Below are 12994 nucleotides of genomic sequence, written 5' to 3' on the forward strand. Positions count from 1 at the left end.
TTCTACCAATTAGGTTTTTGATTAATGTATAGGAATTCATTGGCTTTGCATGGTTGTCCAAAAGTGAGAATGGAACCCACCTACCAACATGATCTGACACTGCACATCTCACCATGAGACTGGAACCCACCATAAAAGTGAGACCCGCCATGTATGAGATGAGCGGTGTTAGATCATGTGGCTAGGTAGTTGGAATGTGCTTTGATGGTTGGTGATCCGAACTCTATTTCATGAGTGAAAATGGAATGCAAAGCTATAGGTAATGTGATATAGATGTGGGAAGAGCTTGTGCATAGTAAATTCAAGCCCAAATTCAACATGTTTCTAGAAATAGGGGTGGATTCGAGTCAAGCTTGGGTCATTAAGAAAGCATGAGGCTTGAGCTCGACTGTGAGCCAAATGTTTTATAAAAATAAAAAATTATTTTTTATTTGATATTTAAAAATTAAGAATTATAATAATTAGTTATTATTATTATTATTATATACAAATAAAAATATTATATATATAACATTTTTATTTTACATATATTATTTTGGGAAAACTCTAGATTAGTACCTTGTACTTTGGGTTTAGTGTCACTTTGGTCCCCAAACTTTAAAACGTGGCAATTTAGTACCCGGACTTTCAAAACGTGCCAATTTAGTACCTACCATTAACCGTTGTTAAGTATCATTTGAAAAGACACAAAGACCCTTTAAGTGTTATCTAATTGTCTTTATCAACCATTCAAACACTGATAAAAAATGAACGGAGAGATATAACCCTAACTTTTTTAAATAGAAGAGGCAAGAATTTGAAACTGTTCATTTTTTAACAACATAGATGATTGATAAAAAAATTACATGACACTCAAACGGTATCGCATTTTAAAATTCGAGGAATAAAGTGACACTAGCCCAAATTACGGAGTACTTATCAGGAATTTTCACTATTATTTTCTATATATAAATATAATATTGTTATATTTATTATTTAATATGTATGTATATCACATATGGCTCGATTAAGAAACGAGTCCTAAATCGAGCCCAACTCGAATAACTCGTAAAAAGTTCGGACTTCGGAGTGGGTCGTGTCGCTTTTTTCTCTTTCCCTCTCAAATCGTCTCGAGTCTGAGAGAGTCTGTAGTCTTGACTCTGCAGACTCTGAGAGTTTGTGAGGTACGCTTCTCTTCTCTGCTGTCACTTCATCTCTTCTGTCGTCTTTGGAAGACTAGAAAAGAGCCGTTGGCATTGTTGCTTGATTCCATCATGATTCTAAAGTTTTAGGTTTTTTTTTTTTTTTTCTTTTTTTTTTCTGGGATAGTTTCTGGTTCTTGAGTTTATTTCACCGCTCGCGAAGTCCGGGACTCAGGCAAGAACTTAACGTTATTCAAGCCCTAAGAACTCACCAGGTAGGTGGAACTGTAGGATAACTTTTGTGATATTAACTTATTTATTCTCTTCTTTCTTGGTTTCTTGCTTTAGACTTCGTTTATGCCTTAGTAAGCTTAGCTACTTCACTATTAGTAAATATCAAAGAACAACGACAGTTGTCTCTTGATTATGCTTGAACTCCATTGACGTCTTATACTAAAGAGAAAAAAAAAACGCTCCACTAACGTCGCTTTTATATTGATGAATCATTCTCTCTAACTTTTTGGCAATATTTTGTTGTAAGCTGATATTTTCAATGAAAGAGTGAGGTTGAGTTTGTCTAAAGAAAAAGGGAAAATTTGTCTTACCAGTTACCTGCATATTCTTAAGAAGAAATTGCTTCTTTGTGCATGTTAGCATGGGTCTCTTCAAGTTGAGCGGAAACATTGGGAACTTACGGTCAGATTATACGCATGATCCAACTATAGCTAGAAATCGTAAGAGAAGGCGCCTAAATTCTGGTGGGTTTAAGCCCGATTCTTTCATTGGCAATCGGGAAGAAGCCTTGCATTCAGACCCTGAGGATCAAATTCCGATAGATGATACTGAGGATCAAGTGGATGGCGACTACAAGATCTTCCTGAAAATTCTAGGTGTGGACTCTGATGCAGAATCTACGGAGAATGACGTGGATCCTGATTATAAAATGTTCATGGACAATTTGAAAGAAGATGGAAAATCTTTTATATATGAAAGAATGAAAAAAAATGGTAAATTTGTTGCAATAAGGTATGCGGAGGAGGATGATTTGAGTGATAAGAAAAAAATAGAAGGCCAGAGTTCAGGAGATCATTTTCCAAGCGGTGAAGGAAAGGATTCTATGTTGGAAGAAGATTTGAAATTGGAACCATTAACTCCTTGTGGGGAAGATAGCTGTGCGATTAAGAAATATTGTCCCGTGGGTTTTTATACTCCGTTCCCTGATTCCAAGAATGAAACAAAAATTTCCACGGTGGATGAAAGCTATTCTATGTTCCTAAAAAATGTCAAAGTGGACGGTTATTCAATGATTCTGGTGGATGAAGATGGTAACACTGTGAAATATGAAGATGACTATCCAAGCCCAACTAAATCAGAATCACTAGGAGCAGAAAGTCCTTTGGATTGTAGTGCACAAGATTTAAATTCATCCGTAAGTTTTCTGTTTTTGTTACTGTCTATGTTGTGTTTTTATCCTTTTTTGGGTGTTTTATTTCAACTAATTCCTCTTTACTCTTCATAATGCAAATTCTAGATGGATGAAAGTGACTGTAGTTGCATTGAGAGTCAGATGGCGAGAAATCTCTCTGAATACAGGGACAACCTTATTGCTGTCCTTAGGAAGCCTTATAGTTGGACAGAATACGAAAAATTGTTGAGTGATGCAACTAATCAAAAGCAGGTTGAGCGGCATAGAGACTTGCGTGGAGGGTTAAAAATTTATCAAACGGAGCAAACTGGTGCATCATATGTGGATTACTTCCCCGGTAAGTGGAATATTGCAATAGTATTTCACGTTCCTTGACTCTTTGTCTTTGAATTATGCCATTTATGATGATAAGTCTAAGATATCTCTCTTACAGCTGTTGTCTTGGATGGTCTGTAAATTGTTATAAAATTTATCCTTAGGTATTGGGTTTCAGGTGTGGAACTATATTTCTTGTTATTGTCAAGGTTTAAACAAATTGAAGCATAATAATGAGGAGAAAATAGAAACCAGGTGTTGCAATTTGTTGGGTAGTCAAAACTTTCAACTGCTCTAGTATCTCTTTTATTTATAATTTTATATGTTAAGAAATTATGTATGATTGCTGAAATGCCTATAGGGAGGTTTGAACAAGTTCTAGTTTCAGGATGTAAGAGGGAAGAATGAGAGGAGTCTCCCAATATTTTAGTAGGCACACTACCAAGTACCAACTCCAAAATTTCCTGGAGTTAAGGAGTAACCTTCAAAGGAAAGTTTGATGGTTCTCTGTAGGAGACTGTCTGTGTGTTTCTCCCTGTCAACAAACCAACGGACTTCAAATGATCTGCCAGCCTCTGGAGGAGAGGATTGAATGGTGTTGAGGGCCTTTTTGTTTTGGGGGAGATAGATGAAGATGGGTAGATATGGTTTTGAGGAAGTGTTGAATGGTATTGAGGGTTGGTGCTTTTCAAGTTTAAACTTTCTTGTTTTATGTCTGGATTTGATTGATCACTTGACTATTATTATTGATAAATTATAAGAGATAGTAGGATGTGGCATGGAAATATCTGTTTGAATTTAGAAATGCAGTAGGTGATCCAGAATACTGTTATGGTAATCCAGGATAACTAGGCGATAGGGGGGCCTTGTCGCCTAGTCACCTAGGCGATGGATTTTTTAAGTAAAAACCACATATCCTAGGGTAGTTCCCTAGGTTCCATAACCATCTTTCCTTAATAACTATCCATAATTTTCATAAGAAAATTATAAACTTCATGTTTAAGTCTAGAAAATCAACATATTTATGAGAAGTAAAAGAAGAAATAAAAGAAAATTCAAAAAAATAGGAAAAGAAGAAAAGAAAAGGTGGAAGAAGAAGAAGAAGAAGAAGAAGATGTGGAAGAAGAAATGTGTTGTTGATTAGACAAAATTTTAAGTTCTTCCCTTATTGATTCAGATTTTGAAGTCTTTGAGGGTTCAATACAGCAGTTAGCAATGTTTGTGTTGATTAAACCCTAACAAATAAGAAAATAATAAAAGAAATTAGTTTATAAACATAAAAAATGAATATTTTTGTTTAATAATGTCTATTTTATAATTATTATAATCTCAAAATAATAGCAATGTAACAGTATGTTATAAGACAGTATACAAAACTGCTTGGCGGCTGGGCGAGGCGAGTTTCCAAGGGTGGGTCTTGGCAACTATGCTGGAGCTACATCGATGAGTTTTTCAGGTTCAACTGGAGATAGGAAACTCCAATTGTTCCATTCTGAATGTGGAAGGAGCTTCCTAGGTTGTGATATCTTGGTTCTCTTCTACAGCTGCTGGCTTGGGGCCGTAAATATTTGATAAGGGAGGCAAAGGCATTGCATCCAATATGAATTGATAATTCAATTTGATCCCTAGATCTGCCAAAAGCCTTGCCAGTTCTTTGGAAAAGACTGGGGGTTACAAGAACTGAATTGGATTGGAGGCCTCTAGGCCCAGGGTTTTAACCTATAGAAATGTTAACCTTGGACTGTTTTTATTATATTGGTCTTCATATCCCTATATATGGTGAATGTGGGGGGTTTCATTACTTAATAAATGTTCAAGTATTCTTGCTGATAAAAGAAAAGAGAAAAGAGAAAGAAATACAGTAGATAAGTTTGTAGGAGGCAGTATGGTCATGGAGGTTTCCAGTCAAGCCCAGAGATGTGCTTCAGTTTGAGGTTGAGAATTATAGGGTTGAATAGTATAATAGCAGAGGATCAGGGTCCCATAACTTAATAAGAGAACTAAGGAGATAAAAGTAATGATTGACTCTCAAATGTCAACTCTGACTAATAGATATGCTGATGTGGAAATTGAATGACATTATAATCATATTAAGGAAAAAATATGTAGATACATGATAACATGATATGAGTGCATTTTTTTGGGTATGTTCACATGTTGCAAACATTGCCTTGTAATGGTTATATTGATTTTGATTGATATTTTCTATTAAAGCTCCAGAAAATAATTTGTGGATAGTCACCTAATTATTCTATCTCTGGCTTGGCAGTCCAAAAAGTTTATTTATTTCATTTTAACAAGTGTCAATTCCTGATTTTTTTAGCTGCAAATTTGTTTTATTTGTTCATTTTGTAGATTTTTCTGAGGTGCTTAAATCAGTTCAACGTAATCGTCGTAGAGCTTTGAACCTGTTGCGGGGATTTTTCTTTTATCTGAAGGTGATTTTTATTTGATATTCATTTGAATATGTACTACTATATGTTTTTTAGTTGTACAATGTACTATTGTAGTTTACGAGTTTCCCTTTTGTTTGGTTTTTGGAACATTCTGGAGTTGGCTTGAAAGTTTCCCTTTTGTTTGGTTTATGTATCTCTCTTTGTTTTGTTAAGTGTGTCCCCTTTTGTTTGTTTCACTCTCTTTTGTAGCTTTGTTTTCTGGTGATACCTCATCACTATCAGATGTACTACTTTCTTTTATTAATAAATTTTCTTTTTATTTATTACCAAAAAATGTACTATTATAGTTTACACATTGCTTTTGGTGTTATGTGTTAATGCAGATAGATGTACCACTACCACCATCAATCCACCCAATATTATTGAATATATAGGGGAAGCATTATATATTTGTTTATAGGAATAGGAAAAAGTGGGGCACTGTGCCATTATTTCGACAAGAAAAATACTAAATATCAAAAACAGAATAAAATCTTTAGAAAAACTGTAAAGTGCCAATTGATGTATCTTTTGTGTGTTCCCCTTGAGTTTTGGAGATGAACTCCCTTGGCCACAATATATTCTCAAGAGTCTTGGTTACTATGAATGGTCTGTATGAGAAAGGGCCATTACCCAATGTTGGTCCCAGCCATTTGGAGTTTGGGATGAGTAGACTGGATATGGACATAACCGTTATAACTTTCTTGTATATGAAGTGGTTTTTCTTAGATTCAAACCTATCTTCTCGTGCCTGCAAGCCCAAAATTGTACCATTGCACCAAGCATGGCCCCTAACTTCAATATACTGCAATATGTAAATCAACATTCTTGAAGAAATATTTCGAAAAGGCTGTTAGCTCAGTCGGTATAGTGTTATTGACATGAAGGTTTAAGTCTTGTAGGGTTAAATTGTTGAAACTCCAAAAATCATAGGTGCAGCCCATGGTGCTAAAATTTACCTACTTGGGTTCAAATTCAAGTTTTTTTTTTTTTTTTTTCATGGGGCTACACAATGGGGGGCAACCTGTTCCCCATACCCATTAACCCCCAACCCTGGTGGCAACGGGATTTGATCCCAAGTCTCCGCTACAACCAGCCAGGGAACTTATCAACTGAGCTACCAGCAGTTGTTGCATCAAATCAATGTTAATTCACCAAATGTAGCAAGTTAGCAACAAGCCAGGTGAGGCACACCTCACAAAAAGAGCCATGCCTGTTAATCTGGACCTTTAAAAACATTGATCAGGACATATGACTGGATTGGTCCCACCCAAACCTCTGCAGTAAAGATTAGCATGGTTGATGACTTTTAATCATCTAGTTTATAGTAATGTTTGGAATATTCCCAGGTGTAGGTGTGTAGCCAAGCATTAATAAAAATTCTCCATTGTGACCATATTGTAGTTCATGACTATCATCTCCATTATGACCATATGGTAGGCTGCTGATCCTTTGACACTGGGACAAGTTGCAAGTTATGTGATTAAAGACGCCAATAATGTGGCTAAGTAATTTTTTTACATGTTGCTGTTTTTTATCAGCTTGCACATATTTGCTATTTTCAGAGGTTTTACTAAGCAGTCTTCATTTTTCTTTGTTGCATTTGATAATTTGATTCTACCTTATATATTCCATTAAATATTGGAATTTTTTTTGGGTTTCAGCATAATGTTAGGTTTTGTAAGCTGATGTTGACTGAGGTTATTCCATGTGTTTCAACCAAAATGCTGTTCCATGTGTTTCAACAGATATTTCATTGAATCAGCTGATGTTGGCATTTAATAGTTTCAATTTCCAATGGCGTTTCTGTGAAAATGCTAGAAAAAGATACCCTAACACATTGAGTCACTCGGGAACATAAAGAATCTCTACAGAGAGTTAAATCTATATTTACATGCAGTATGGACTATACAGCGCTGTCTTGGCTAAACCAAAACTAATATAAGAAGTAATACTGTAGTATATTCTATTAAATGTGTAATTTTGTACTTCTTCTAACTTGCCACAAGCTCAAGTCCAACTGAATTATAGAATATGACAAATTGGTAGCTTGAGGAGCTGCATCTAAGGGCTTATTATAGATTTGTATTTATATGATTTTCACTAGTCAATACACAAGTTCTTCCTTGCAATTTTTCTTTTTTAAGTTCATTTATTCCTAATAGATCAAAATATTTTCTGATACATTTGGTTGCTGTATATTACTCTTATGCAGAATTTATCGCATGAAGGAGCATTTAAGCCATGGTCAGACCCCTCTATTTTGGATATATTGCCGGGAGATGATGAATAGAGCCTGGTAACAAGCAATTCAGATTACACTGGCCCACAGATGAGAAGTTGAATGATTATCTTGTCAAAATCCTTCATATTCTACACACCCAGACGCATGCACTATTTGCTGATTATGCCAAATCGTAGTTTAGACCAATTGCTTCACTCTCAGATTACCACCGGCTGGAACTTTTTAAAGTCTTCGTTTTTATGGCAATTGCTTCATGGTTCACTCTCAACTCTCAGATTACACGGTTGTATCCAAAATCCAGATTTTTTTTTTTTTTTTTTTTTTTACTTATACAGCCTGAGCAGCTGGTAGTGTAACACAACATATCTGCTGGCTTGGTGTAAAGTGAAATTTTATCATCATCAATGATATAATGTCACAACCTGTCATGCTTGTTCGTTTTCCTTCTAAAATGTATCACTTACTGTACATCTGGAATTGGGTTCTCATTGTCCTTAAATAATACACGGGGTTTTCCCATGCTGAAATTTAGAACTCTAGCATTCATGTTGTACTTGATCTCCCCGTTGTATAACAGCTTCCTGATGTAGTGCTCTATGTCTGAACCAATCAGTCGGAGTGTGTATTCCGTCAATGGAGCACCCTGATCACATAAAAATTCTGTTAGAGTCGGCTGTAGAGGGGTAATATAGGTATTTTACATTAAGTTATATGTTAAATGTAATTACAAGTAGATCTCAAGTTAGCTGATGCGTCTCTCACTTAAGTGAGGGCATAAGAGTAATTATGATTTTCTTAGAAAGGTATAAATAAAGCCTGGCTGACTAGAGAGGGTGATTTTTCTCTCTAGTTCGACCAGAACAGGTTTCTCTTTTCTTCTCTTCTTTTCTTTTTTTTCTTCTTCCTACTGTTTCTACAGGTTCTTCTTCTTCTTATTATCTGGAATGGAATTATAAGGACGTTATACATGAATTCTATCAAATTCAATATCTAAAGTCAGATCTCAACCAAGATAGGCATTTTGCAATATGAAGTTAGGTGCCATAAGAAACTTCCTGTTGGCCTTAAATGATGAGTTCTTAAGCCCCAAGTAATTGGAATTCAGACACAAGATCTGACAGTGAGCCAAGGAATGGCTCTGCTTATTTCCCTCTTCACCTATTCAGTCTCAAATAAAATTCCAATACAAAGGTGCAATGGTGTCTACGAAAACCATGAAGGGGAGTCCTTTAAATTCGGATGCAGCTTCAAAACCAAATACGCATAATGCCACTGACCCAAACGGAGAAAACTATTGTAATTCGTTCTAGATTACCCTTATTTATATTCGGTAGGCATCAAAAGTCAGGACTATGATTCTTTGGTGTTAAATACCACTTGGATAAAGCTAGGCCACCCGGTAACTCCAAATAAGAGACAGATTGGTATACAAACAGTATCCATGTCTGAATCCGAATTTGAAACTGAGCTGATTAAGGGTGATTTGAATTCAACCCATTTATAATTGAATGATGCGCAATCTCAGTCATATTTACTTCATTTTCTTAAATTACATATAAAATTTTTAATAATTTTTATTTTAATTTGTTAATGGTATTTATCGATCTCTGAATTCAACCCGAAATAAGATTCGGTTCACATCCCAATTATTAACAAATCAGATTTGGATCTATATACAATTCAATTTGATCAGTTTGCAGCCTCATCAAGCTGCTAATGCATCATATGTTTAATCTGTACCGTTTAATCTGCTAATCCACTGGAATCACTTAAGAAAGCAAGCCATTCTAGATTTGTTTTCCCATCAAATTCCTACAAAATAGAATCACTTAGGTTATGTTTGGTTTGTAGGGAAAGGAAGGGAAAGGTAAGGAAACCTTACAAGTCTTGTATAGGTTTTTCTATCTTTTCCTTACTTTCCCTACCTTTTCCTTCAAACCAAACATAGCCTTAAGGGTTTGATCTTCTCAGTAATGATTAAAATGCACTAGCAGCCTGAAATCAAAATAGTTGACTAGTTCAAAGTTCAAACTACAAAAGGTTGAACAATAAAGCCAATTCTGCAATGTTCCTTTAAGCTGTGTTTGGTTTGAAGGAAAGAATAGGGAAAGGAAGGGAAAGATAAGAAAATCTTTACAAACCTTGTATAGTTTTCCTATACAAACCTTGATTCTAAATTTGTTTCAAATTTTTTAAGTTGGGTTCAGACTAAACTTTTTTTCCTGAATAACAAACTAAGGAGATTACGTTGAAATTACCTCATAGTGATCAACCAGCTCCTGGAAGTAAGCGTAGACGTTGTTGCACGTCTCAGTCGTCCATACAAACTCATCGGTTGGATCAAGGATAAGGGTGAGCTTATCCATCTGGGTCTGATCGAAGGCGTTGGTCTCTGGGTCGATGTAGGCAGCGTAGATCCTCACATGACGACTGACACTGCTGAGCCACTGCCCACCATACTCTCTGCTCATGTTCTTGCTCTTCACCATAACCTGCGGCTCCTGTTGTTTTGGCTGTTGCTGCTGCTCCTGTTGTTTCACTTCCTTTGGCTCTTCTTGTTTCTCTACATTCATTTTTTCTGCTTGGAACACTTCTATCTGTTGTTGAGCTGACACAGAGAATGGCCTCCTTGCTCTTGGTCCTCTCTTCCCCCCAACCCAACCCAACATGCAGAAACTTGTCGACGTAGAGGTTGCAGCCATGGCGATTATGGTCTTTCTTTCTTTTCTTTTTCTTCCTGAATCTTACTCTCCTTTGGTGTTATTTTTTTTCGAAATTATATAGAGACGCTTTTTTTTTATTTTTTTTGGCAAATTAAGAATTTACACCCTTGTACCAGTGGATAAGGCTTTTTTGTATGCCAGAGGATAAAGTGTGGCTTAGAATGAACACATTTTGAGTGGAGACTAATATCCCTCATGTGACATCAGCAGTACTGTTTGTGTAGGAAAGCTTGTGGCAATCTGTACAACGGTACTGCTTATGCCTATTGTATAATTAGGATTGAGAAGATGAAGAAAAGTTTGGGCTGTGAACCATTCAAATAGATGAGCATGGTCTTCTGGTTTGGTTTATCCTAAAAAATTTTTTGATTTCTGTTATTATACGGCATTAAGAGAATTTGGGAATGTCAGGTTGCGTACATCTGTACCTCCCCAGACTCCGCATTTGCGGGACCCTCGTGCACTGGACTGCACTGCACATTATATGGCATTAAGAGCAGACAAATATACGCCATTCTCGTAATCATAACCAACTATTCCATGCAATATCTATGACTGGTCAGGCAGTTGGGTTCTCTCCCAAGTCCCATCTCAAGGAATGCTTTTTAACTGGGGTGCTCTGGTTGTCCTGAATTAGTATTTAGTAGGATGTCGAGCTAGCAAGGCTGATCCAGAGAATTGCCCTGATGTTTGGTATAGTGCAAAATTGTTGGCCATGAATTCTCAATGGCGGACTTGCATTGCAATTAAGGGATCTAGATTGGTGACCGGACCTGCTTCCAACAAGACACTACAGCCGCACATCAGGAGCATCTCCCCATGAATGGTAAGGGAGATGTTACAGATGTGCGGCTCTAGCGGCCTTTTGGGAGCAGAACCAAATTCGATTGGTGGTAGTCGTATGCAACATACTTGAGGGAAAATAATGCATTGCATACCCTTAGAAAAAGGAATTTGAAGCAGACTAGAAGCTTGACCTCTTTGCTCTTTGGAGCTGGGGTCCTTATTGAGTGTTCTGAATTAATGATATCTTTTGCTTTGACAAGCTAATAAAGACAAGATAGTGTATTAACTATCTAATAGTTTAAAAAGATTAAATTCTCCAAGAACTAGCATCTTTTATTTTTTAAGAAAAAAGCTGGCATATCAATGACCCCAATATTCAATAAAATACACCTGATACTTAAAGATTGTTGTTGGACCTTCGGTAGTTGGCTTGAGGGCTAAGCTACAGTTGCAGTGATGCTTATGAGAGATCTCTAAGTTGCACATTCACTTGGATATATTAGAGGTGGGGAGGTACTTTTGGACTGGATGAGGAGATTGATGGCTTGGGATGAACCCATTGACACTACATGAGTTGAATCAATACCTTCCTTGGGGAAACTAAAATCCTTGGCGATCAAATTCATAAATCCATTCTTCCTAAGATTATAGCGTATAGGATAGCACCCTCGCTACATGGTGCATCCTTGCACTCAATCACCGCACGGATTCTGTCATTCCCCATTAAGTTCTCTGAATCAACCTCAAGCATGGAAAAAATAAGTTACGTATTGTAACTATAAATGCACATTCGAGCAGTAAAAAATATTAGCCAAGGTTCCATAAATCATATCCGTGTCAGTTAGCCTCTGTTGAACTCGAGCACGTTGACAACTGTATAAAAATGAGCTCTCTTTAGTCTTCATTGTGAATCTGTGATCATGTACATAATAGACATGGAATTAAAGACCTGAAAAAAAAAAAAAAAACATTCTGCAATGGCAGAAAAGAACTCTTTGTAGAATTATGCATTATTTTTACAATGGATTATATTCCCCATGACAGCTCACATGCTTAGCTTTTGGGCTGCAATGATTGGAAAAGAATATGTCAAGTTCGATTTTTAACCATGATGCGTATTGGTTTAATAAGTTCATCAGAATCATCCAATGGTAATTCTGAGGGGTCGCTCTCGCAAGAGGTTGCTTGCGTATCAGTTGGATCACTAATTTCCTTCATCTCTTCATCACTAATATCAAGGCTGATATAATCTGTGAATTTTCCTTCAAGAAAGAATATGTCTTCACTGTTCTGTGCGCTAGACAAGTCAGAAGCAACTGGCTTGGGCTCAGAAACATCAGTAATTCTGGATCCAAAGTAACGCCCTCGTGTGTTCTGATGATCCTTCGACCGTTTTCTTTTCTTGCCTTTGTTTCTATTTTTTGGGTGATGAAGTTTGCACATAGACCTTTGAGGACAGATTCCTGTTGCTTCAAACGCAGGGCAGACATAGCTGTGCTTCTTACGACACTGCATGTACGTTCAAACATGTAAAAGGAATATCAAGACTAATTTACAATAGAGGGGGGGGAGGGGGGTTAGAAATACAAACTATGTAATTGAAATATGGAATTCCCAAAAAAAAAGATACAACTTCGCAGTTTTTTTTTCTTTTAATAAATTTTATTTTACTACCAAAAAAAATATAATCAACATCAGCAGGGTAATAATGAGAAGCTTATTTTCTGTTTCCTTCACAAGCGCAGTTTGAAGCATTATAAAAAACATAGGCTTTTTGTATATGATAGAACAATACCTCGTTACCATCAGCACAATAGCCCCTTAGGAAACCTTCACAAACTGAAGCATCTGGGTTAACGTTTACATGCCTATATGGACAATTCTCGTTTGTACACAATCCTGTAAAGAGCCATGTCAGAGTTTTTTATCAATCATTGTTTTAG

General features: G+C 36.4%; 3 protein-coding genes across 11 annotated transcripts in view; 1 reads left to right on the forward strand and 2 right to left on the reverse strand.

Annotated features, from left to right (window-relative positions):
• Positions 1 to 1009: 1009 nt before the first annotated feature.
• On the forward strand, positions 1010 to 7994 carry LOC104606680 (uncharacterized). Of its 3 annotated transcripts, XM_010272004.2 has the most exons (6): positions 1010 to 1163; positions 1309 to 1396; positions 1776 to 2550; positions 2653 to 2884; positions 5218 to 5300; positions 7513 to 7994. In XM_010272004.2, exons 3-6 carry the CDS (start codon positions 1777 to 1779, stop codon positions 7588 to 7590), a joined length of 1167 nt encoding a protein of 388 aa, XP_010270306.1. In that variant the 5' UTR covers positions 1010 to 1163; positions 1309 to 1396; position 1776; the 3' UTR covers positions 7591 to 7994. The 3 variants fall into 3 exon arrangements, with proteins under 3 accessions (XP_010270306.1, XP_019054866.1, XP_088743136.1); XM_019199321.2 differs by lacking the exon at positions 5218 to 5300 and having other exon boundaries at positions 1024 to 1396; XM_088887010.1 differs by lacking the exons at positions 1010 to 1163; positions 1309 to 1396 and having other exon boundaries at positions 1403 to 2550.
• Positions 7913 to 10331, reverse strand: NDHM (subunit NDH-M of NAD(P)H:plastoquinone dehydrogenase complex). The gene is made up of 2 exons (XM_010272005.3): positions 9801 to 10331; positions 7913 to 8185 (listed from the first exon to the last, which is right to left on the reverse strand). The coding sequence occupies exons 1-2, from the start codon at positions 10242 to 10244 to the stop codon at positions 8003 to 8005; spliced, it is 627 nt and encodes a 208-aa protein (XP_010270307.1). The 5' UTR covers positions 10245 to 10331; the 3' UTR covers positions 7913 to 8002.
• A 1594-nt stretch (positions 10332 to 11925) lies between these two features.
• LOC104606679 (Zinc finger C-x8-C-x5-C-x3-H type family protein) overlaps positions 11926 to 12994 on the reverse strand; it is a 35929-nt gene continuing 34860 nt past the window's right edge. For all 7 annotated transcript variants that reach the window (XM_088888646.1, XM_088888645.1, XM_088888643.1 and 4 more), the window contains exons 9-10: positions 12847 to 12950; positions 11926 to 12560 (exon numbers count right to left, since the gene is read on the reverse strand). In XM_088888646.1, the coding sequence (XP_088744772.1) occupies positions 12141 to 12560; positions 12847 to 12950 (524 nt within the window). In that variant the 3' untranslated portion in view covers positions 11926 to 12140. The remainder of the gene's footprint in view (positions 12561 to 12846; positions 12951 to 12994) is intronic.

The sequence above is a fragment of the Nelumbo nucifera genome, chromosome 5 (genome assembly GCF_055504915.1).
Source record: "Nelumbo nucifera cultivar China Antique chromosome 5, China Antique-T2T, whole genome shotgun sequence".
NCBI lineage: Eukaryota > Viridiplantae > Streptophyta > Magnoliopsida > Proteales > Nelumbonaceae > Nelumbo > Nelumbo nucifera.